Source organism: Choristoneura fumiferana, chromosome 11 (genome assembly GCF_025370935.1).
Source record: "Choristoneura fumiferana chromosome 11, NRCan_CFum_1, whole genome shotgun sequence".
Taxonomy (NCBI): Eukaryota; Metazoa; Arthropoda; class Insecta; order Lepidoptera; family Tortricidae; genus Choristoneura; species Choristoneura fumiferana.
Window position 1 is genome coordinate 10,611,448 of NC_133482.1, and position 24,609 is coordinate 10,636,056.

At 39.3% G+C, this 24,609-nt stretch overlaps 2 protein-coding genes across 5 annotated transcripts in view; one reads left to right on the plus strand and one right to left on the minus strand.

Annotated features, from left to right (window-relative positions):
- Nucleotides 1-931: 931 nt before the first annotated feature.
- On the plus strand, nucleotides 932-8,099 carry LOC141432363 (sodium channel protein Nach-like). Its single transcript, XM_074093904.1, has 10 exons — nucleotides 932-1,058; nucleotides 1,594-1,803; nucleotides 2,568-2,703; nucleotides 3,427-3,590; nucleotides 4,474-4,606; nucleotides 4,899-5,035; nucleotides 5,176-5,366; nucleotides 6,401-6,515; nucleotides 6,892-7,001; nucleotides 7,866-8,099. The coding sequence occupies exons 1-10, from the start codon at nucleotides 946-948 to the stop codon at nucleotides 7,970-7,972; spliced, it is 1,416 nt and encodes a 471-aa protein (XP_073950005.1). The 5' UTR covers nucleotides 932-945; the 3' UTR covers nucleotides 7,973-8,099.
- A 657-nt stretch (nucleotides 8,100-8,756) lies between these two features.
- The window catches only part of kay (transcription factor kayak), an 85,122-nt gene continuing 69,269 nt past the window's right edge, over nucleotides 8,757-24,609 (minus strand). For 2 of the 4 annotated variants that reach the window (XM_074094528.1, XM_074094529.1), the window contains exons 2-5: nucleotides 14,260-14,434; nucleotides 13,099-13,642; nucleotides 12,022-12,154; nucleotides 8,757-10,982 (exon numbers count right to left, since the gene is read on the minus strand). In XM_074094528.1, the coding sequence (XP_073950629.1) occupies nucleotides 10,761-10,982; nucleotides 12,022-12,154; nucleotides 13,099-13,642; nucleotides 14,260-14,434 (1,074 nt within the window). In that variant the 3' untranslated portion in view covers nucleotides 8,757-10,760. Of the gene's footprint in view, nucleotides 10,983-12,021; nucleotides 12,155-13,098; nucleotides 13,643-14,259; nucleotides 14,435-15,729; nucleotides 16,114-24,609 lie in introns of those variants that run through there. The other 2 variants (XM_074094532.1, XM_074094530.1) reach the window with 2 other exon arrangements.

Consider the following 24,609-nt stretch of genomic DNA (forward strand, 5'->3'; position numbering starts at 1 on the left):
GCAATCGGTTCAGCAGCGTTTAAGCGTGAAGAGGTAATATACCGACATATAACCACACAAAGTTACTTTCGCATTTGTAATTTTGTACTAGAACCACATTTATTACTTTGAATTAGCATTTCCCCGAAGAAAAGTGTCTAAATTTGACTTTCTACATACATGGGAAATTCTAGAAAAGTTTAATTTGTCTAACAACAACGAATTTGTGCCAAAAGTTCACTAGATACAAATTATTATTTATTTGAATAGCCTGTCTCATCTCTTTCTGTCTCATAATAGTACTTTAAATACATAAATGAATAAATAAATACTAAATAAGTTTAAAAAAAGTTAATAAAAGATAATAGGTATGACAGCATTGTAATCATCAAAGGAAATCGCTCCCAATATCAATGTCACCTAAGCTTGAGTAAATTCGCAAAAATAAATGCCTATAAATACATTTTTAACCCCCGACGCAAAAAGAGGGGTGTTATAAATATACTGAGCGGCAAAAAATCTGGCCCTCAAATGTATACAGAAATAGGTAATTTTGTATGTAGAGTGGGCCAAATTTTGTGCCGCTGCAATGAGTGTATTTATAGAGATTTGATTAAGATTATTAAATTAGATAAGATAGTAGGTACATAATCATCCAAGTACCAATTTCAAGTCATCTTGTTTTGAATAAAATAGCGAAAAAACTTAAAAATAAACTAAATATAATTTTAATACAACTTTACTTAAATGTTAACCTTGCAAAAAGGAATAAATATTCAGTTACTGTGTATTGAAGTAATTAAGTGGTAGGTAATTTAATTATTAACGTGGATAGCGTGACGCTTGTGCATGTTAAACAGACAAGTGTAATTAGTAATTAAAAATATACAGTCGAATTACTAGCAGGTCAATTTTGAATCGAACATTCCAGTCGTACTCGTACCTACTCCCACTGAGGCGAACAAAATGAGGAAAAATGTAATGAAAGGAAAATTTAAAACGCTGTTGAAGAATTTTTGCTTAGAAAGTACTTATCCAGGTTTAAAATATTTCTACCTGTATCCTGATTGCATATCCAGGTAAGCGGATTGACAAGAGACCCAAGAGCTGCCAGCTGGCGCGTATTTATCCCAGCGGATAACACTTTTTGCGGTCCAAATGGGTAATACGGCCAGCATCATAGGAACGAGGTGTTCTTTTTTTTTTTATTTTTATTTTTATAGTAACATGAATATATATTTAGTTAAGGTTTCTTGGGTAAGTTCTCTGTCTTCTTCTTAACTGTTAATTTCATGTGTTTTATGTTATTTTATGTACAGATGTTAAAAAATAAATTGAAACATATTTATTCATTTATTCGTAAATAAAAACCTACAGCATTACAGTAAAAAAAAAATGCGCTGTAAAATAAAAGTTATAGAAAAAAACACAAAAAGTACAAAAAAGGGCTATTTAGGGATTTAAAAAAAATAAAAAAAAAATGTTTATTGCCAACAGTTATTTACACAAATTTTCCACTCTAAAACTAAAAATTCAGCCAGTTACCCTTCAAAATCAAACGAACCTGACCTAACGGTGGTCAATGTCAACGGGTTATCACAGGTTATTTTCTAGAGGTTTCTGGGCGGTGTCCCTGCTCCTGCTGTACGTGTTCGCGGGGTGGCTGGCAGTACTACTGTACTCGCGCTTCAGTAACGGCCCCACGCGCATCTCCATCAAGACCCAGCACGCGCCGCTTACCGAGCTGCCTTACCCAGCCATCACCGTCTGCTCCCCCAACCAGATGACCATCGCCGCTGTAAACCACCTGAATAAGACTCTGGTGTAAGTAACCTTTCAGATATGGTGCTAGCAAAGGCGTTGAGTTGGACTGCCATGAATGGATTTCTGTACTAATGTGTCTTTTTTGCGAAAGCTGGGCGCTAAGCAACACTTGTGATCCTTTGTAGAGTCACCTGCATTAATATCTGCCATAGCAGAGCGAACAAAAATATGTGACACGTTCTAACGGCCCTGAGAATAGAGTCGTGTCAAATATTTATGCACGCTTTTTTGTGTCAGATATTGGTGCTGGGGACTGTACAGGCCCGAATCCTTACTTTTTTGGGCACATATCCAGATACTTAAGTAAGTAGTCCAATACAGAGGTGGGTGGTTTAGTTAGGGTCATGTTGATGGCACTTGAGCGCGCAAAAGGTTGTCTATCTATGAGATGGACCAACCAAATAAAAGGTGCCGTTGATGTCCCATTGCTTGCACTAGAAAAGTAACTTTCAGAGACGAGTGGCAATGGATAGTGAATACAAACTCTTAAAATAACGATCATGGCTCTTGACAGAGTAAAACGAAGTAAAAGAAGTAATTACCTAATCAGATAAGTTTAAAGCTTACTGCCGGTATTATCAAACGTTTGTACCACCCGCAAAAAAAAGTCAGTCACATGAGGGTATAATTTTTTCGACGTTTATTTCTGGATGTTTATCTAGTTCTGTTTTAGTGCTGGTAAGTATGTAAGATGTAAGGATTACGTGTGCAAGTCCGACTTTCACTCGGCCGATTTTTACAAACTCTACAAACTTTTTTTGCAGAAATGGTAACAGAAATATTGACCTCAACGAGAACATACCACATCTTTTAGGTTTCCATGAAAGGATCAAGTACAACCAAATAAACGCCTCTACGTTGCAACATCTTCAAGGTCTCATTAATGCGAACCGTTACACAGTAAGTTATTTATCTACGAGTACCTGCTTACTGCGCTGTCTCAGGAACCAGACAGAAGTGGATCTTGGCCTCCGACTCCGACACAACTTGTGTCACACAAGTTACCGCTAATCTAAGCTATTATACTATTAACAAGAATTAATTACACTAAAAAGAGAGAAAAAAATTCTAACAAAAAGATTTTACTGGCTCAAAAAAACTGAAATATTTTTTTACCACTTCGAAGTAGGTGTGCATCAGCACGAGAAAACAGGAATCGTGGATCTATAGCCTTCTACCTCACCAACATACTACCTATTGGGCTTTTGTCATTCCTGCTGGCTCATGCTGAGGCACCGACTTTAAACAGGTATAAAATTATTTTCATGTTTTTTTTTTCACTCAGTCATGTGATAAAGCATATTGTATGATTATTATGAAGTCCGGCTTATTTACATCACAAAGTATAGAGATCCAATACGTACATACATTCATACATAAACCTTAGGCTCTACAGTTTAGGTCAGGTCATTATAGGGGCCTTAGGGCATCCAAGTAAAAAAAAAGGGGCACTTAAAGTTGAGCTGCGTGCCGCTCCGCCTCCGGGCCTTGGCCCTTTTGCAAACGTACAGCTCTGGGCACCATGGAATATCTATTTGACTTTTAGGGCCCTCGTGATGTCAGGGACACTGTAGACTCTTTAGTGTAGGTAGACACTAACTTAATAATTTATTTTTTATTTAGGTGCGTGAAATAATGGCCCTCGTGGCTCAGAGCTGTGACGATTTCCTCAAGCTGTGCATATTCCAGCAAGAGCGACAAGATTGCCGCAAACTGTTCCGCCCCCTGATCACCGTGCACGGTCTCTGTTGCATCTTTAACAGCCCCTATTACTTCAATGAGAAAAGGTAAATTCAAATTCAAAAAATCAAATTAAAATTTTATTGTATTTAACGTTTTAGGTACTTATAGTTCTTAAAATTAGGTATTGATAATATATTAATAATAATAATAATATTTATTTCAGATTTAAATCCATAGATTTGTTAGTAGATACAGTCATTCTTATATACCGCAGTTGAATGCGACGTCGGGGACGGTGACTCAACGGGGTCACGCCGTTTTGTCACCAAATTAGTTTTAAATATTATTGATTATAAATATATATGTTAGACTGTAAGGTATTTATTGTATGGGCCAAGTTGCCCGAAATAAATGCATTTATTATTATTATTATATATAGGTACCTATTGAGATATAGAGTCAAAGGTGAACCCTAAAAAGGCACAGCTATGGCACAGCAATGGTAGTGCGTGTGTAATTTTACTATTTTATCGATAATTAGATAGATATTATAAAATATCAACTTAAAAGTAATTAAACTGTTTTAAAAATATTTGTTTTAAACCATACTTACATACAGATTGGTAAAGTCTTTTACGCCGAAGTCACCAGTAAGTATTGTTCTCAAATATTCTCTACTTTGCAACTAAACTACTATTAATAAAGTTGATTAGACAGTTTCCTTTGATGCTTTAAAGAATCCACCATGTACAGTTGGCTCATGACAATGTTGAGCACTTTAGTACTTTGTCAAATTAAACCAGATCAAGGCAGAGTGGTACGCGTGACGAAATAGGTTGTCAATGTCAATGTGACATGGTTTTAAGTTGCTTATCATTTTCATGGGCCGACTGTACGTACAATACCTACCAGTAGGGGTACATATTTTCCTTTGAATTCTACTGTAACTAGAACATGTCGAATAAAACCAGCCAAGTACAATTCCAGAAACGTGAAAGACCACGTCTTCGAGCCCCACATGGCTACCACGCTAGGGCGTGCCGACGCGCTGACGGTGGTAGTCGACTATGAGCCAGAAAAAGCTATGGACTACACCGTGGGGGCCGGTGGTGGCATCAGGGTACGGCCTATCAATTGAAATTATATTCACTATTTCCTCTATCTCGCACATATACATACAAACGTCCGCCTCACAAAGAAGCATGCAAGCAAGCAGCTAAGTACCTAGTTATTAGTTTTTTACAAGCTTTTATTTAGTTTCACCTGTCCCGTTGTCTGTCTGTCTGTAATCAAATCTTGCAATCTAAATTTGACCAACTTCTAGTAGTCAGATTGACTTGAAATTTGGAATACTTATGTAAGTAATTCATTTCTATTCTAATTTTAATTTACTTAAGTTTTTCATTGTTTAGGTGTATTTCACGGACTGGTCCGAGTTCCCGGCGGATGATATGAACAAGATTGTTTACCCAAATACAGAGTCGTTCATGATGATCCGCGCGACCCATACTTACTGCACGGATTATGTTATGGAACTGGACCCGAACAGGTAGGTATAGCTGGCTGTTATAATAGGATACGCACAACTAATAATAATTCTAAGATCCGACTTTTTTAATAACTTTGTTTTAGCCCTGAAAACCACATTTAATTTCAATTATTTTTTATATAGATTTATGTAATTCCCAGCCGCAACTGCACCTTGGAAAACGAGCTAGATCTGATTTACTTCGATAAGTACCGCAACTCGGATTGTGACCATTTGTGCTACGTGCGCAATCTTCAGAGCGAGTGCCACTGCCTGCCGCTGTTCTTGCCGCAAGCCAAGACCGATCAAGTCTGTAACATCACCGACATCCCATGCATTGGAAGGGTCAGGTGTAAGTACAGTGGTTTTTTAATTCATTAAAAATGAGTCGGGAAAACTAATTATAAACCATCATTTTAAACAATTTACTTACTGTATAAAACAGGAAGCAATTCGCGAACACCCAAATGACATGCTTGAAGTCTATTCCAGAAAGAAATGGCAGTAATATCGCTCGCTCGGGCTCGTGTTTGACAAGAACTAAGTGCCTGGTACCACGAAACTCCGTACGCGCAGTGATTAAGCGACACCCGTCATACAGTTTTCGATAGTTAAGCGACTGTCGCTATTCCGAGACGTTACCGTACTACTTATATAATTTATACATAATCCCTTAATGGCATAAGGGCCCATGCAAATAGCCCTGACCCCACTGAATGAATCCGAAAAATTCACTTACCGAACCTAGCCAACAAAAAGTTGTAAAAACGCCCGATTTTGTCACTTCAAAGTTCAATATCTCAAAAACGGCTAAACCGATTTTGATGAAACATTATGTCTAAGAACCATCGCTAGAAAACCTGATTTCAAATAAAAAACCACCCGTTTAAGAGCTACGGTGCCACACACATAGCGGTCAAACTTATAACACCCCTCTTTTTGCGTCGGGGGTTAAAAAATTGTATCATTTTGTGTCAATTACATTTACTTAGAGTCCCAGAAAGTATGTAGGTATTTGGATACCTACATACTTACTGGGACTCTAAGTAAATGTAATTGACACAAAATGTTACTATTCTACGACTCTAAGTAAATGTGGCACAAGGCACATATTCCCTAAGACGGCTCTACCACGCGGAACTCTATCTGGATCTTTTTTTGGAGGCCCATCAGGGCCGGATTTAGAGGTTTGGAGTGGGAGTCCCTGAGGCAAAGGACTGAAAAAAAGTAACCAATTGCTGACCCGTCGAAATGTAGATATTTTTAAACCTTTATTGTGGTGCCGTGGTGTCCCCTCCTTATGGATGCCGCGGCGCTGCAACCCCGGATACCCTACCTTAAATCCGGCCCTGAGTCCCATAATAATGAGCATGCTTACTAACGCAGTACAGAACTTCACCGTGGAATGCAACTGCCTGCGGGACTGCGTCTATAACCAATACTTTGTCCACATGTCACTTGGGAACTTACACGCGTTGCCCTACATGCTTCTGAATCCGTAGTAAGTAACATCATTATCACAAATGATTGTCTATCAGTAACGTCGTAGGTACTAAACGGATGAACCTACCTAACCCCTACCTACAATGCCTACCTACAAATTTTAAATATTTTTCAACAGCCATGATGGCCTCCAAGCAAGGGATCGTAGGTTCGAATACGGGCTCGCATCGTTCTTTTGATTTTTTCGGAATTCACGTGTGATTACATTTGAACCACTAGTTTTACGGTGAAGGAAAACATAGTGAGGAAACCTGCACAAACCGGTAAGAATTAAGTAAGAATTTGATGAAGAGATAGTAATTACCACATGAAATCCCCGAGACCCCCCTAGTTATAATACAATTATTTATTAACGACATTATTTTAATTTTCAGTGAAAGTGTAAACTTTACTAATAGCACTAGCATTTTGCATATGTACTTTTCGGGTCCCTCTTTTGTTAAAAAGAAGCAAGAAACGGTGATGACAAAAGTTACCTTATTCTGTAAGTACCTACTCGAATGCTATCCTAGCCTAGGCAATTACATAACATTTTGACAAGTTGATGACACCATAAAACATTTTTCCAACAAGCTACATTAAACAACGTAAAAAAAACACTTTATTTTTCCCCTAAAAATCAGTTTACTGAATTAGGCATAATAATAAAATAAATATCACGGGACGATTCACACCAATTGACCTAGTCCCAAAGTAAGCTTAGCAAAGCTTATGTTATGGGTACTAAGCAACGGATAAATATAATTATATAGATAGATACGTACTTAAATACATTAAACACCCAAGACCCGAGAGCAAAAATTCGTATTTTTCATACAAATATCTGCCCCGACACGGGAATCGAACCCGGGACCTCAAGCTTTGTAGTCCGGTTCTCTAACAACTAGGCCATCTGGTCGTCTAAAAAAATCAATTAACTGCAATCTTAAGAGTTTTAGTTGATACTTAAACAAATAACGCGAGCATGTAATTTAGTCACTTTATCTTACTTTTAATTTTATTTTAGTTTCAATGCAGTGCTTGCCCGATTCCAAAATTCCTTTTTTTACTAGTGTGTGGTATATGATATAGTACGAGTACATACGCATCGCCTTGTTTAGTTAAGCTTTAACGACTAAGATATAGCTATATGTCGTTGATGGAGAGTTGGTAAATAAGTGTATTTTCGTATAAAATATCGGAAAATTGTTTTGATAGCTCATGAAAAGCATGTCAGTTGCTTGGTGTCATCATCCTTATTCAGCACAATTTTTCACCTCCAACGCCTTTCTACTTCCAACGCCTCGTACGGAAGGCCGCGGTAGGTACCCGCACAAATCTTCAATGATGAAAGTTTTTTTTTTTTCAGCAAATATCGGAGGCATATTCGGCTTGTGCCTCGGCTTCAGTATCATCAGCATCTTTGAGATTATTTTTTACATCTCAAAAGCGATCCGGAACCATTTCACTCGGTGAATCTTGGGCGCCAGGAGTAACAAAATTGTGTCAATTGCTAATGCTAAATAATTAAGTGTGTTAGTGTGTTAAACAACATTATAGTATACCCTAAAATAAATCTATCACGCTACGATAGGTAAACTCATTGATTGTTTTTTTGGAGTCTTTGTATTTTTATTTCAACTCCAAATTTTTTACTTTTATCCCGTAAAACCATATCGAAAATACAAACTGAGACATGGATGCACAGAAAAACCAGAAAAAGAGACCAGCGCTGGGAATCCAACCCAGGTCCTCAGCAATCCCTGCTGCGTGCTATAACCCCTACACCATCGCTGGACCAGCGATGCCATCCATCCATGTCGTTTGTATTTTCGATAGACAGACAGACAGGCGGCTCCATTTACTGGTAGAATCTACTTACCTGGTGGTAATTAACTTATTGACCAAATCTATAGAAAAAGTACAACTACCAACTTTAAGTGAACGTCATAAATTAAAAACCTTTAAACTGTTTTCCAACCCTGCTTATATACGTCCCACTGCTAAGCACAGGCCTCCTCTCAGAACGAGAGGGCTTAGGCCGTAGTAGGTACACTAACCACGTGCGTAGTAAGTAAACTGTTTTGCTTCGTAAAATTAACTATTTTAATTCTTGATTAAGTACAGTAAAAGTTGGGCCACTAGTGTCGTTGAGAAAAGAACTTCATTTGCCCCGTCGGATGTTTTTTAAAAGTTTACGTAAATCAAAAATAGCACGTTGTATAGCTTTTATGGGATTGTCAAATTAAAAAACTCAGTATCAGGTGTATGTAAACAAATTTATATTTTTCTGATTTACATATATATTTTACTACATCTGGCTACAATTCCAAATAATTTTATCAAATATATTGCTTTGCTAAATTTTATTGAAAAAATACAAAAGTATTCTACGATTGCGTTTAGAAAAATCTTCTAGAAAAAATTACATCTCTCTTATAAAACTAGATGTTCATATTATGCATAGAATATGTCGCTTGCTAGTGTATACAAAAATGTCGGCAAATATACGCTACTGCTTGCGGGTATATCGGAGTAGATACTAAATAAATACTTGACGCATTCCCCGGCTCTCGCCGTAATACTTTGACGGACAGCGCTACCCTAACTTATGATAACGATAAAATCAATATTTGGCTTAGATTTTAATTAACCTACGATAAAGCACATAAAATTAATAATTTGGTCTAAGTTATGCATATTATAATAAATTGTTAAGTGCCTTTAATCTAATTATTGCCTTATACTATAACATTTTTAAACCAGTGGTCTTTATAGGTATAAGTATTTTACAACCCATGCCACGCACGAATACCACATTATCTAAAATAATTTCGACTAACGCTACTCTTTCATGACACGTTGATTAGGCAGAAATAGGCAATCTCCCGGTTGCAAACGTCCATGTCATAACTGCAGTTACACAGTACACTGCTTTACCGGCACAATCACAACACGCGAGCCAGCTTCCACAATCATAATATACAATATATGAAATCACAAAGTTAGAAATGACAAGGAGATTTGTAATGGCATGAGTACACGAGTCAAATACACAATAAAAACAAAGGTTGAGGCAGACGCCACTGCAATTTAACAGTGCACTGGGCACGCTGGTTTAGTGTGAGTAACTACAGTGCACGGGAAGAGTGCAGTGCGCGCCGGCCTCTACCGCCCTTAGTGCCGCCGCAGCGGACGCTATCACTGGACGTATCACAAACAGCTTAACAGTACGCTACACTACCAGTACCTAACCAATGGAACGGTAAACGTTACACCAATATTGAGCTAACTTACATACAATATATTATATTCTTTAAGTAATATTGCTGTTAATTTATGGTTAACTAAATATTTCGTAGTCGTAATTATTGTTTACTTGAGAGTAGACGAGTGAATGGCACGAGATTTTATTATGACAAGATACTTCGGGGGTCTGTTAATAAATACAAGTTTGTGCCGAACAATTACCCAACTCACGTGTAAAAGAGATCTTTTACGATAAACTTACAATATAAACGCACCATCTAGCCTCGCTAGATTTAAGCACAACTCGAAATAAATCCCTGAAATGCTTCAAATAAAACTCTGTTTTATTTTAAATCACAATGTCTATATTACTTCTGCGGAAATACAAATCCATTTATAAAAATATTCTCCTTTAGAATACTAAAACAGCTCATGAATTGACTTCATCAGGCCGGCGCCGTCGCCGGCCCGCACTAGAGCGATAAAGGACTACGATATAAATACAAAGCACATAGTGAGCAAGTGTCCAAGTCCGAAGATAATAAATAGGACGTACAATGGAAAAATAGATTTACAAATATCGAAGAAGTACATAAATAATTATTTCAGTTGTTTTAGACGAAACTCGAAAAAACACGAACTTTGTTCGCGACCGGCGACGTATGACGCCAACCGTTCAAGGCACAACTAACAATATAAAAGCGATATTCAAGTACTGCTGTGACGCTTCCTCCGCACGTTCGTATAGCACCACTTACTTCAGAACTCGAGGCCCACTCACATTTTCCCGCGCGGTACTCGCGCTAAGAACGCGGTTACAAGAGAACATCAGAATTCATTTCCGTTAAACGGTAGAAGGCACACGTTAAGCCTTTCAAACAGGACTGTTCAAAACTGGCTTATTTCACTTTTAGAGAGTAACGAGGTCACTCAGCATAACCGCGTCCCTGACGGACGGTCGCGCGTGGGGTACCGTGAAAGTTGGGGGTTTCGGGGTGGGCGCGGGGGTCGCGGCTCAGAGGCTGACGAGGCTGCCGGGGGCGTCGGAGGCGGCGTCGGGCGCCGCGCGCTGCTGCTGCGCGCACAAGTGGGGGTGTAGCGGGTGGGGGTGCACCGGCGTCAACCCGGTACCGCCCTCCATGAGACTGTCGAAGTTGAACGGGATGCCGTTGCTGGGTGTGCTGATCTCGATGCCCGCTATTTTATTGTTGTTTGCCAGCGCTTTGTTGTTGTGGATCTGGAATGAAGATTGTTTTGTTAGCATGAGGCTGGTGGTGAAATTAAGGAACTGGTTATCTTTAGATCAATTTAAATTTATAAACTACTTCGACTATTCAAGTGCAAACAAATGATTAATAGTACTCGGAGGGGAAATTAAGACTCAAAACAATATATCTGTAATTCGTGAACAATACAAAAAGTTAGTTATAATGGGTCACTAGTCATGCAGTGGCTTGTGTACTGTGTAAAGTTTGTGTTTAGTGTTAAATTGAACTCTATTCAACACATGAACTATTACGTACACCTAATTACAAGCAAATATTGCATTAACTTTTTATCAAACAGATTATTTTTTTCATTAGCATGTTTAAATTGGTCGGGTCAGATTAAGGGTTAATATTCAAGCGTCACACACGAGTTTAATGTTTTAGATTAGTTTTTAGAGTCCCCACCGCAAAATTAATTGCTTCTTGCAGTAGCCAGACCCTACACTAGACAGTTAACGATAGTTTTCATAATGTACTTTTCTTCTTTGAATCGAACTAGCCAAAGTACCTACTTCGCGCCACCGCGTAAGAGTAGGTTGTTGGTTAGAATAGAACCTCTCTCCCATTGTGTAACATACTGTAAGCGTGTTGGCTCCAAAATAAGCAGACTGAACAATATGCACAAATGTTGTCACAGTTCAACAGGTGCTATTTGTGTAGCGAAAAAAAGCTGGCAGAACAGAACCAACCCAAGCCGAGTGACGTTTTGCGGTCTTATTGTGTGGATATAAAACTTCTGATCGGTTTAAGCGAACTCTCGATAAATATGGAGAGACCCTAAGGCAAGGATAGTATGAAAACTTACTGTCCATCATTCGTCCGCTTTCAAAACATAACTGTTACACTGAAATTGAGTTATATCGATAAAATTTCATCAATTCTTACTTTTAAAAAGTCTCATGTCTGTCAAAATTTCATCTAAGTAACTAGTTCGGGTAAATTTTGGAACCGACATTAGAGTGTTAGTTAGCTAAGCTACGTGGTGTGTGTGTGCGTGCGTGTATTGACCTGCGCAGGAGTGAGTGAGAGCGGCACCTGCAGGAAGTTGGGTCTGGAGGGGCGGCCGGGCGCGGGCGCGGGGGGCGTGTCCAGCGACAGCGGGCCCTGGGACACCACCGGGTTGGCCGCCGACAACATTATCCTGCGACAACAATAACACGTTAGAACAGCTAGTTGAGAACACCTGCCCCCATTACCAGAAAAATTACAAGTGCAAATCGACATAATTGTTAAATTTCTCATACAAAAAACTGTAGAATTGTAGCACTTTTAACGTCTGTGGTACAGGGGCCTGGCCATTGAAATAATAATCATTAAATACATTGAATCTAATGTCACTTCAAAAAAAACGAATGTACGCGATCTGAATACTTGATGAATCGTTGTCGATGAAATGATAATCGATGAAAAGTTTGTCCACGAAACAAAGGACACCCGGTCATTAGGACTACTTTGTATCATCATCATACTCAAACGAAATAGGCGCACAGAAATGTCGTGTTGCGGAGAAGCGGGCTATTTCCTATTAGCATCATCATTACCGACTTATGCAAGTCCCACTGCCGGGCGCAGGCCTCCTCTCAGATTAAGAAGGCTCTGGTTGTAGTTGCCACGCGGGCCCAGTGCGGATTGGGATGGGAGCTTCATACACACTTTTCATTGACATTTGTTTCTGTCAGACACAGACAAAATAAACATTTTCCATTTTGTAACTTTTTCTGAATGAGGAAGTAGGTCTATAATTGCGTTTAATGTTAATTCGACTAAGGTGTCTTTAGATTATTATCCGTTGTTTAATAGTCCTATCACAAGATGAAGATATTATTGTTATTGTCTATGAATTATTGAATCGATTTTGATTCATTTCACACTACTTATCTTCCGTTTTAAATATCATTAGGAGCTTTTGTATCAGAAAACAAGATGGCCGGTCATTAAATGACGAGGGCATAATTTGATTTTGTATTGTGATATATTGACGTCATGAAACTGGTAAATAAGATAAGACAATAATACTAGTTATAAGAGATAACTAACAATTGATAGTCAATTTGATCAGAGCAACTTTATAAATAAGTGAGTTACCTTTTGTCTGGAGTCGGCGAGGCGAACATGTCATTATGCATCCCGAGAACGGGGTCTGTCGCTGGGTCCACGACCTCCTCCTTGACCCTCACTCCTTCCTCCAGGTACGAGTATTCTTGGTATGGCTTCACGTCAGGCGGACTGGGCGCACGCTTCGCCAGTCTACACGTCCGTATATGGCTCTGAAGAATTGCCTGCAGTTGATCCCTGTCAGAGTTCAACTTTCTGATTTCCTCTTGGAGAGCATGCTTCTTTTCTTCCAGCTTGTCGGTTTCATCTTGCAGCTCGTTGGTGTGGTCGAGTCTGCGCTTGCGGCACCGGGCGGCGGCCATCTTGTTTCTCTCGCGTCTGACTTTTCTCCTCTCTTCTTCTTCTGGGGAGATGCCGTGTGGGGCTTTAGTGGGGCGTCTGCCGCCCATGTTGCGGCGCTTGGGGGCCGGGCCAGGGCTGCAGCTGCTGTCGCCGCTGGCGGAGTACGGGCCCGGCGACACGTGCAGCGCCGTCGTCGGGCCCAAATCGCTGTACCCCACTGGATTCAGGGTGCCTGGAAGCGAGACAATCGAATTCTTATTATATGACAGACAAACAAAGTTTTCTTTGCTGTTTCTAAGACGCAATGTAGTCTATACAATATTAAACCTTTCCACAACTATTGTCGCCAATACTTTCTCCCATTTTTCCTTATCAGTCGCCCCATGCATGTGCATGGCGAAATATAAATGCACTCATACCTCTTCAAAGTACCTGGTTTTCATAAATGCGAAGAGATACACCATACCTTACCTTGCCGTTTGAGTGCTTGACGGAGGGCGGCGCAAATCTTGCGTGCCTGGCCTCTTCGCTATGACAGTTGTTCAGCGCGATGTAATGCATGTACCAGGAGCTTATAAATGGAGGGGTATATATACTGTAGCTGTAGGGGTGGAGGGCAGCACGAAACCTTCGTGGTTAGTCTACCACTCTGACAGTTGCCGAGTTTGATGTAACATGTGTACCAGGAGCTTATAAAATCGAGAGGATACATACCGTAGCTGTTGGCATGCGTGACGAAGGGCGACACGAATCCTTCGTGGTTAGCCTAACCGCTCTGACAGTTGCTGACTTTGATGTTATATGTCTAGTGTACCTACCAGGAGCTGATAAAATCGAGAAGATACATACCGTAGCTGTTGCCGTGCGTGACGGAGGGCGGCACGAAGCCTGCGTGGTTGGCCTGCTCACTGTGACAGTTGCTGAGCTCGATGTAAGTCTGCTCAAAATTGCGCAGCTGCGTGGGCGTGATGGTCGCCGTCGTGCGTGTTGGCACCCCCGATTGGAGGCCCTCGAGGTTCGCCAACTGTAACAAAAGAATAAAAGTTGAGTTGTATATCGTGATGCCAACGTGTAGGTCTTATAACAACACGTTTTTATTTAACATGCATTGCGTATGATTGTTTAACCTACAAGTCAAATTTCACCCACTTATTGCAATATTTCAAATTCGTTTGGTACAGATATATTTATAGTTCGGATGACAATGCAAGCACAGGCAAGAAAAGGTAGAGTCAGCAAAACAGCTTGTATTAGTATTGAATTTTTTAGAAAAACTGTGACGTAAATTTGCAGAACGAGCATTTATATTGTGAGTTTCCATAGTGTATAGTTTTGGCAATATTTACTTTAAAATGAATAAGGAAGACATAAGGGCAGGTTTTTATGATATTTTGTTGTGCATTTGCTATAAACTCCGTTAATCGATTCGTTAGTCGACTAGTTGATGTAAAATTTTAGTTTTTGAGGATAGTTCAAGCAAGTTCTACCTATATTAACTACGAAAACTTATTGTACCACATGATGAAATACCAAATGAAAACTTTATTTCAATACATTATGAAATATAAACACTACAAAAATCTATATATTTATCTGTAGTAAAAGTAATTGCAACTGTCTGACGTTCATTTTAGTAAAATCATTATGCAATGTTTATTTATTATGTGCGGCTGCAGTTGCTTCCACATTCCAATATCACCACATTCTACATTGCGTTATTGCAACAAACAACAATGCTCAACTTAAACAAAATTCCAATATTTTTAATTTGTGTTTACATTGTTCCACGTGGATTGATAACCTTGATGAAACTTGCTTCGTTTATAATGATTTCGTTTTCATTGTTCTATGTACATAAACCGAGAAAATCTGAGCTTCATAGAAGTCCACATTCCGTAAATAATAACTGACTTAAGTACATCGTAAGATTCATTAACTACATGTTGAAAGGCAACCCATAAATCGCTCTGCCAGATCTCAAGGTATGATAAACAAAACAATCGTTATTCCACTAAACCGTCTAAAGAGGTATCTTTTATTACTCGCAGCGGGCTGTGCTAGAAGATTAATTGTTTACATGCTTTTCAGGAATAAAATTAGAATATTCAGTGTTTCAATATCGGACATAACTATGCGCTAATCTCGCTAACGAGGACGCGGCCACCTGTTACGAGGAAGCCAGTACCCATTGTTTAATAACTATTACTTATACAAATCATCACATTTAGCCGAGTAGAAGATTCTCATTCTCATGACACCTATTGAAATGTGAATGAATCAACTGGCTTATGGGAGTTAAGGGTTGGCGGGTACCTATACCTGTTGGCACCACAGCTCGGTGGCCAGGATGTTGGCAAACTCCAGCGGATCGATGTTCTGCATCTCGAGTGCTCAAGCCACGTTATAATTAGAAGCTTACTCTATTGTGTTGCGCTTTTTGCGACGCGACACCTTCGTGCGGTTCGAGTTTGTTAGTCGATTTGTTCGTTATAATCCGCCCTCGCAAGTATTAACTACTGAGCTCGATCCGTCGATGCACTGATTGATTAATCAGGTCGTGATCTCGCGAGGTGCTCGTCGGTTGGGTTTTGGTGCTCGGTAGTTTGTTGTCGATGCGCGTGTCGTGGCGCGGGAGTGCGGGTCGTTCGTTCGTTGCGCGCGCGGACGGCGGCGGCCGCGGCTGATCGCGCGCTACTGATCGCCGCACGCCGCACGCCGACCAAGCCCGAAATCTTCGCCCACGACCGACGTAGAATCATTTATTTATAGAGCACTCCTCTAACTCCGGAAATATTTCGCGTCATTTCGCATTGCATGTAGCGGCTACTAGTTATCAGAGGTAATGAGCGGCTGCGGCTGAAAGAGCGATGTGCGCCTGGAGCCGCGAGGCGAACTCGACGCGTCGCTGTAACACCTCATTTCCTCCGTCAAAAATTGGCTACACTGGCTGCTGACCCAGAAAGCGAAACGGTATCAATAAACAAACATAATACCTACTCGAGTAAAACGATGAAAGTTTGAACAACTCAAGGAACAACTTCACGCATTTGTGTTATCACTACAGATAAGGAGAAGGTGAGGTCTATTCCAACTCTAGTTCTGATTCACGTTGAGGTTCTTCGGTGTCGTGAGTGGGTCGGGCGGGAGGTTCGGTCGGACCTTGCCGCAAGGCCGTATTACGTGAACAGTGGGCGAAGACTACTATGACCGACCATATACGGTCTACAAAAATAATCGCTAAAATAATCAACTATAAATTTCTAGTAGCTAAACCAAATTTGGATAACAGAATTGTCGTTTAAAACTTTATTACGAATACGTATCCTGCTTTTCACAGGAGACAAAGCATGCTCCGGAAGGCATTTGGCCGGTCAATTACATCAATTGCTTAAATGAAATTCGTCTCAACTGCTCCGGCCGACCACCACGTGCGTTAATTGGTTACGGTGCATACCTAGCAAACAACTTTGTGTAACGTACTTGCATTACCATTTCGTAATTACTTAGTGCAGAATAGACCAAATTCATCGATTGCGTAAACCTTAAAATTATCCTTACGATTGAGTTCGCGTAAAGTTTATTCGCAGAAGTGCTTGTTAACAGTAAATATGTGACAGGTGTTCTAGTTACAAAGCAAGGAACATAACTAACACGACTGCAATGAATATGACATTAAAAACAGTAAAAGTAATGTCTGGTAATACAAGTTTTTTTTGAGAACAAGTTGTGATCTGTGATTATTCGGTAAGTTATCGCTCATCTCATCAGCATAAATGCTAGACTAGTTTCACGGCCTCGTTGTGTGTTTTGCATAGTTTCGGTCCTGAAGTCGCCGGCTCATTACCCGCCCATTACGGCTGAACGCTGGTTATCGAACCGCCTGTGAGATCACCTCTATATCTAGTTGTGACGTATGAACGATGTACTCGAGACTTGCGCGAAGGGCAATGCTTTTCGGTTTCGTGATAATTTTCTATTACTTTTCTTTCTTTCACTATAATTATAATGTTAGAGTAAACTACATAATTCAAGCAATAAATGTATGTTAAGTTAATAGATGATTAATTTAACAGTAAGCGACGAAGAACTGCAACTAGGTAGTCGAATATTTAATCATGTTTGGCAATATCGATACAAATTAGGCTGTGACTGCAGTGTAATTAATGTCACAATAAAAATCCTGTGCACGTGTCCGAAACTTGCTTGCAACTTGCGCAAATCCTTTCGAAGGAATAATAACTTGATACAGTAACAATTTAGCAATTGGTGTTGGTTGTACGAGTTAGATAAGGCCGGCGTCGGTCCGTTATCCGCACGTGTGCGCGCCCACGTACAAACAAAGCCTACGGGTTATCTATTGGATTGTGAACAAACACATAAATAGATATACACACGTGTCGATTTCGCGGAATTTCATGTGCAGGTTAACATGTAATATGGTGGTTGTAAAACTTGTCGAACGACATGAACTTTTCAAGACTGTAAAGCCCAGTTTAGACCTGCAAGAAAATCATGCAAGTTGCAGTACATTGCGAAGCGCCGCAGTATAATGCAATGTGCACGATTTTTCCTGCAGTCCTAAAAGCTGGGCTTTATGTTTTAAAATTGGAATAATAATCGTCTTATATCGACATCCCTTTAAAAATAAATAAGTGCCAATTTTTTTGCTGTCACTTTCAGCAAAACAATATAAAATAATATAGGTAGGTAGTTTTCCTTTTAAATTGCGACATCAATAATTATCTATACTATATTTTGGCACCTGATATTTCCTGGAACGTTGTCCGATAAGCACTATAGTTTCCCTATTTATTTATATCGTTTACGCAGCGTTTCAAGGAATTCGCTACGTCACGAAACTGCGGGCAACAGTGGAATTAGTCCACAGAGAAAAAACCGGCCAAGTGCGAGTCGGACTCGCGCACCGAGAGTTCCGTATTCCGTATAAATATTTTTATTATATGATGTAACTAAAAATTTACGTTTTCGCAATTTTTCCTTTATCTGTGCAATAAGACGTTGCTTCGTACCAAATTGCAAGATTCTGAGTTCACGGGAAGTACCCTGTAGGGTTTAAATCCCGTGCGAGTTTCGAAAATTTGCGACATAAACGGCAGTATCTTTTGATTGCGTTGGCTTAGAAGTTTGATTTTTTCACAGCTCCAAGGGACAGTAGGCCTGAGTATTTGATATAGGTAAATTTCAGCTTGATACCTCCACGCGTTCCTGAGAAAAAGGGTCTTAACAAACGGACGGACGGACGGACAACAAAGTGATCCTATAATTATGGGTTCTGTTTTTTCTTTTCGAGGTACGGAGCCCTAAAAAGCAACCAATAATTAGCAGCTTCCATCAAATTAAATTGAAGATAGCCTATGACATCAGGGATATTCTCTAAAACCTTATGTCAAAATATATCCAGTTAATGACTTAATAACTGTTAGAGCGATTAATGAAATAAAGTGTCAACGCGAGCAGCAGCAGCGAGCGATTCTACAAAACGAAAACTTTGACTCCACGAAGGGTCCTTAACCCTTGACGGGTCAAAACAGATGTAAAATTAGTATGGTAGTCAACGCCTCGTGGAGTGAGAACAGAGTATTTATGACCACGTCGTTATTTGAAATAAATTGCGCAGTTTTTGACACGAGACGTGAGTCGCATCAGCAATACGCGCGGGCGACAGGTGAGGCCGGCGTGGCCACCCGCGAGCGGCAACCACCAAACAATATCTTAGCCTTTACGGATCTTATTACCAAAAACAACTCATACTTGCTAATGTAAATTATAACAAACATGCGACAAATTCATAATTAAAATAATAGTAAGTTTGACTAATAGGTACCATTCATAAAAGAACCAAACAGCTCTTTAGACGAGCATGTAAATATCGGTCCTCTTAGATCTACTAAAGGTGTGAATATTCTAAAACGACTTCAAATATGGTAACGACGACGTCTGTAGGCGTTTGTAAGTGCTTTTAATGGTTACTTGGAACGCAGCAGTAGTGTAAAATTCTTCCCATGCCTTTACGAGCGACCACGTGTCGGTGGCAAACCGACCTCAATACGAAGGAGGATAGAGAGCACATTCAAGTTGCTAAGGGCGCCATAAAATACTCCCAGACGATTATGATAGCAAGTTAGAGTGGTTGTTGGTCCAGTGGCGGTGTGGGCGTTGGGTGGCCTTCCGTATCTGGCCGACGGGCTGAGGCTCATTAACGCCGCGCTAATTACTCGCACTAATAGCCTACGGGACGTCAGGTTTGTATTCCACGAAGAGATCGAAGTTACAATTAAATAAACAACTGTTTTATTAAATTACAGCAATTGGTTTTCCTTTAATGGTGTAAACCTTTTGCGCTCTATTTACAAAACTGCTAAAGTTTGCTTCATAGGTAAAACGTCAAGGTTTCCGTTCATTAACTTAACATATCGTTTGGTTTTTAAAGCCGCCTTTGTATATGTTACAAGGCTCGCGAACGTATTTATCTTTACTGTAACGTTTAAAGAGTTATTTTGTTTCATTTTATACTCGTCTCGTATGACAGAGAGAAACAAACAGGCCGCGAACATGAGTATGTTTTAACAAAAGCTGTGATGCGAAAATCTATTTTGATTTTAAAATAAGATTACGAAGAAACTGAGAGCACATGCGTGTAATGGAGGCGCCGCACGACTAGCTGGCGCGACATTGACCGCCACTGTACGAATAATAAAACGAATCGACGCCTGGCAGCGCGCCAACAGCCCTTCACCTCACCTTTATTACTCGACAGTAAACCATGCACCCTTACCATTAACGCAGGACCAAATGCGACCAAAGCTAGATTTTAAGACAAAACAGCAATGAACGTAGCGCGAGTGGAGACCGCCACTTACTATGCTACTACCGTCGCTCTGGCTCTGGCTGCAGTCAATGCCCTTGCACTTTTCGCTACCATATATCACCCCTCTTTAATTTCCAAACTTTCCCCTGTCGCGACATTATTAAGTTTTACCATGAAATTTGAAACGACTCGGAAAAATTATTTGATACAAAGAGCAGTCTCGATCATTAGTTTTAGGAAATGATTTCACCGAAATGAGTCATTTACAAAAGAAAATTGGCCGCTAGCAGTTACCAGGAGGCAGTTACTTGAACGACCTTCGAGTTCATGAAAACTGCTCCAGTGTGTTTTCTCGGAAAACCCGCGTGAGTCACTTCGCTCGCGCCGCGCCGCTCGCGCTCGCGGCTCTATCGCGGGTCACTACGGCAGTATTTACAATCGGCCGGCTCGATTCAAAAACTCGATTACGTTGAATGATTCATAATGAACTAGCAATGAATCAGCGAGCTACACTGAGAAAATTTCACTTCATATCGAATGGTGGCAGAAAGTTTGAGTGGCTGACGAAATGCAAAATGATTTTACGTCTTGTTGTTAGTAGAGTATATCATTATATGACACAAATAGGCTTTACGCTTACGCGTCATTAAACGATAAGAGAGTTAAGCAACGATTCCAATTCATTAGGAGTACATACATCAAAAGCTAGGAGATGCCAAGAAAATGGGAAAACTTTTTAATGTAGGTTAGTGATAGTTCAAATAGATCTGATTATAAAATCAGTCTTGAGAGCAGATAGTTTTTGTCCCCTTGAAATTTAGATAGAGTTATCTAAAGCCACAAGGCGGAGCGCCGAGGGCCGGATATCGTCCGGAAATGGCAGGCATTCCGCGAGCGGCGCCGCGCCAACCGCAGACTTCACCGAATTAAAAAAAAAACAAATCATACAGTTTTTGTATTTGGAACACGCAACAATAGCAAACATTTTTTTAAGTGTTTGTACCTGAGAACTGTCGAATGGTAAGTAACCTTAAAGTGATTTATTTCTCGTTGTTTGTGTTGGCAGAATTGCGGTGAGTCAGACTTCAGACGTAAAGCATGGATAGAAAGGAATCACATCTGCAAATACCTTAAGCTTGGTAACAATATTATGTATCTATAGATTAGGTTCCTATATAATATAATAATATATTTATTTGCGTTGTTGACGAATTAAAAAATTCGAACATCATAAAGAACTTAAATTTATTACATCGCCTACAAGTGTTCTAAGAGGTCCTAGAATTTTGTTTTAAAGTGTCAACGATTTATGCGTTCGAGTAGTGCGTGAGACCGGCCGTGTTAATTTTTGCTCAAGTAGACTAATAAAGTTATAGATTTATGGGAGTTTGTGGAACGTTCTCGAAATTCGAATGCATGTTTTTTTTTTATTATAGTTTGATAGAAGGGATAGGGCAAGGAGACGCTTTGTTATGGAAGGGGTTTGGAAGGAGTGAATTTCGGGACGCGAGACGCTACACTGATTGGTACAAACAGATGTGTTAAAAGTAATGTCATAGTATAAAAGTTAGTGGATTTGTTTATTCGTTTAATAAAATAAAACTTTTAAAATATACGAGAGCGAATCCCGATTTCGATGTATGAATACGTGGACTTATAATCAAATTGGTATAGTGTAGTGTTTAATATTAAGTGTGGTTTGTGGACTAGACTCTTTGTTCGTGAGGCAGGTCGAGATATCTCGATCTCGCAGTAGCTGAGACTCGACGTTAATCGGGACGATAATATTATCGGCAGCTAAGTTTTAGATATAATTTTTTGAGACAATTATTATTAGTGTTATAAACTGAAATCCGAGTTGACTTTTTTTATTATTATTATTTAGTTTTAGGTACTTTATTGAAACTATTGAATCTAAAATTAACCAATTACTCACTTGTAACCAAAACTTAATTAATTATAACGCAATATTTAATTTACTTAATTGATTAAGGTACTTTTGTTATACAAATAGTAGGGGCGAGCGATTGAACAGTAGTTCTAGATTTGTAGCTATATTTATAGGAAATAGGTGATCAATTTATTTTGTAGTATTTTTTTGAATGATTAAGATATAAATTATAGTTAGTAGAAGCGGACGGTTGAATATTTCACAATTCCTTCAGTACAGGTTTCCTAAGGTGCTAGGCATAGTTTTATTTGGTTATTCGTTTGGTTGTTTTCGTTTTTCGGCGTGTTTGACATAAAGTCAAAAGCAGAGCCGCGTTTAATGAATTAAGTTTATTGAATAAGAATAATTGGATGCGTGTTTTTTTATGTTTTATTTATTTACTTATATTATCATAATTATGAATCATTATATACACTTGGTTAATATACACGTCGTCTACGGCTCGATTCAGAGACGGTGACGTGTAAAGCTCTTGTCCGGACGAGCCTCGGTGACGGCCTCCAAGGAGCTGACGAAACCGAGGTGGGCGGCCGACAAGAGATAGTATCCCCCCCCCTTCACGTTAAAGACGACGAATGAATCTAATTTTTGAAATGTACTTAGTGTGATGGTTTGGAAGAAGGTAATTTATTTTTAGGGGTTAGGATTGTTCCTAAGGCTTTGTTGGGCACATGATCGGGGCAGGGGCCTTCTAACGATCTATGTGTGGGACTAGGCTATTGAGGTGTGCTGGGAGGCCTAGATTTTCTAATCGATTAGGATTCCCCATACGACCTAAAGGTCTTATTCTAAAGGGTCCCCTTGTGCTCGGGTATTTTTCCTAGGTGCGACGTTATTCGGCGAGGAAGCAGACAGATGTGACGACTGATTATTCATATTATCTACTTGACTTCGTTATTCTAACGAAATTACACAACATAAATTATCTTATAACCTTAACTATTTGAAACTAAGCATTTTCTTACTTTGCGGCATAAGTTAAATTTACACAACGTATCAGAGGGTCCTTAATAATTAAAACTAGACGATCACATAACTTTTGGCCAATTATTGAGGTATTAGGTAGCTTTAATTACGTGCGTTATTTACTCCAGTGCTTTTATTCATTTCTAATAAGGCCTGGGTAATAATGTTACATATTGGTGCCGTGACCAGGATATAAGTCAATAAAATTTGAATTATTTTAGTTCAAATACTTATTTAAAGAATTCGGGTTACTACATGTTAGTTTTCCTTATAAGTTTTTTTTGTATTAGGAAATATCTACTTATAAGATTTCGTATAAGAATTTTAAACTACTCTACCATTTGGTGTGATAGTTGTAAGCATAGTTCTGCTTGGTTGTGGGTTTGAATCCCATATTAACCCATATGAATGTGCCACGACATATTGGCATGTCTTTAGGGAATAACTGTTAGACTAATATGTAAATGGGTAATCTTTAAGATCACTTTAATAATCTTAAACACGCAGGTTCGATCCCTGCGATAATTTCGTTGTGTTTATGAGAAAAGGGTTTAGTAGACACTAATTTAAGTTAACAATAGCATTACAATTAAGTTCGTGTGTAACTGTAGTTTTATACTGTCTGTGGGTTCGAATACTGCAATTTGTTTTTTTTTTGGAAGTTTGTATTTAAGCTAATTTTAGTAGCACGTACAGTTCTGCCCAGTTAGTTAAATGCCTACTTTTGATTAGGGTGGAGGTTAGTTTGTCGATCAATCTCATTTGCGGGTTCGATTCCCGTGTATATTTGTTGTCATTGTAAGCTATCCTAATCACGTGTCTGTATTAGGTAGATAAAATCTTAACTACGGGTTCGATTCCCGTATGTAATCTTTTGTTGTTGTAGATAGCCACGTGTGTAAATACTAATTAAACATACAAAATCCTAAGTACGGGTTCGATTCCCGTGTACATTTTGTTGTATCATTACAAAGGCCCAGGATTTAGTTTATGATTATAGGATAAATGAAAATCGTATCATTAGAATCGATAGAATACGGGGCGTACTTACTTTAGGCAGGCGAATATAAAGTTGGTATAATTTTTTTTTTCAAAGTTACGCCACGTTGTATTATTGATTAAGTGCTAGACTTTAATAAGTACAATTTCGAAGTTTAAAAGTAATACTGATATTGGTGATGATGATAGTCTGCGGGGCAAAAAGGCTAGAGGATTTACTTGTTCTGAAGTTAATTTAATTCAAGAAATTATTTCGGCAGTCCTTATACCAATACTACAAAGGCTCGAGGTTTTTCCTAGGAAACTGGAAGGATGATGATGATTTTGAAATTTTTCTAACTGCTTTGGGGTCGTAAGTTACAGTATAAGGTTAGCGATGAAATAATGGAGGCTGGATGTCAGACGGAAAAGGTAGATAGTTGACCCAGAACTTTTGTGATTTTTACAAGGACAC

Coding starts and splice junctions, on each gene's coding strand:
- LOC141432363 (XM_074093904.1), top strand. CDS start 946: ATGAGGAAAAATGTAATGAAAGGAAAATTTAAAACGCTGTTGAAGAAT. Junction 1,804..2,567: donor CACCTGAATAAGACTCTGGT/GTAAGTAACCTT, acceptor CTTTTTTTGCAG/AAATGGTAACAGAAATATTG. Junction 5,367..6,400: donor ATGCATTGGAAGGGTCAGGT/GTAAGTACAGTG, acceptor TTACTAACGCAG/TACAGAACTTCACCGTGGAA.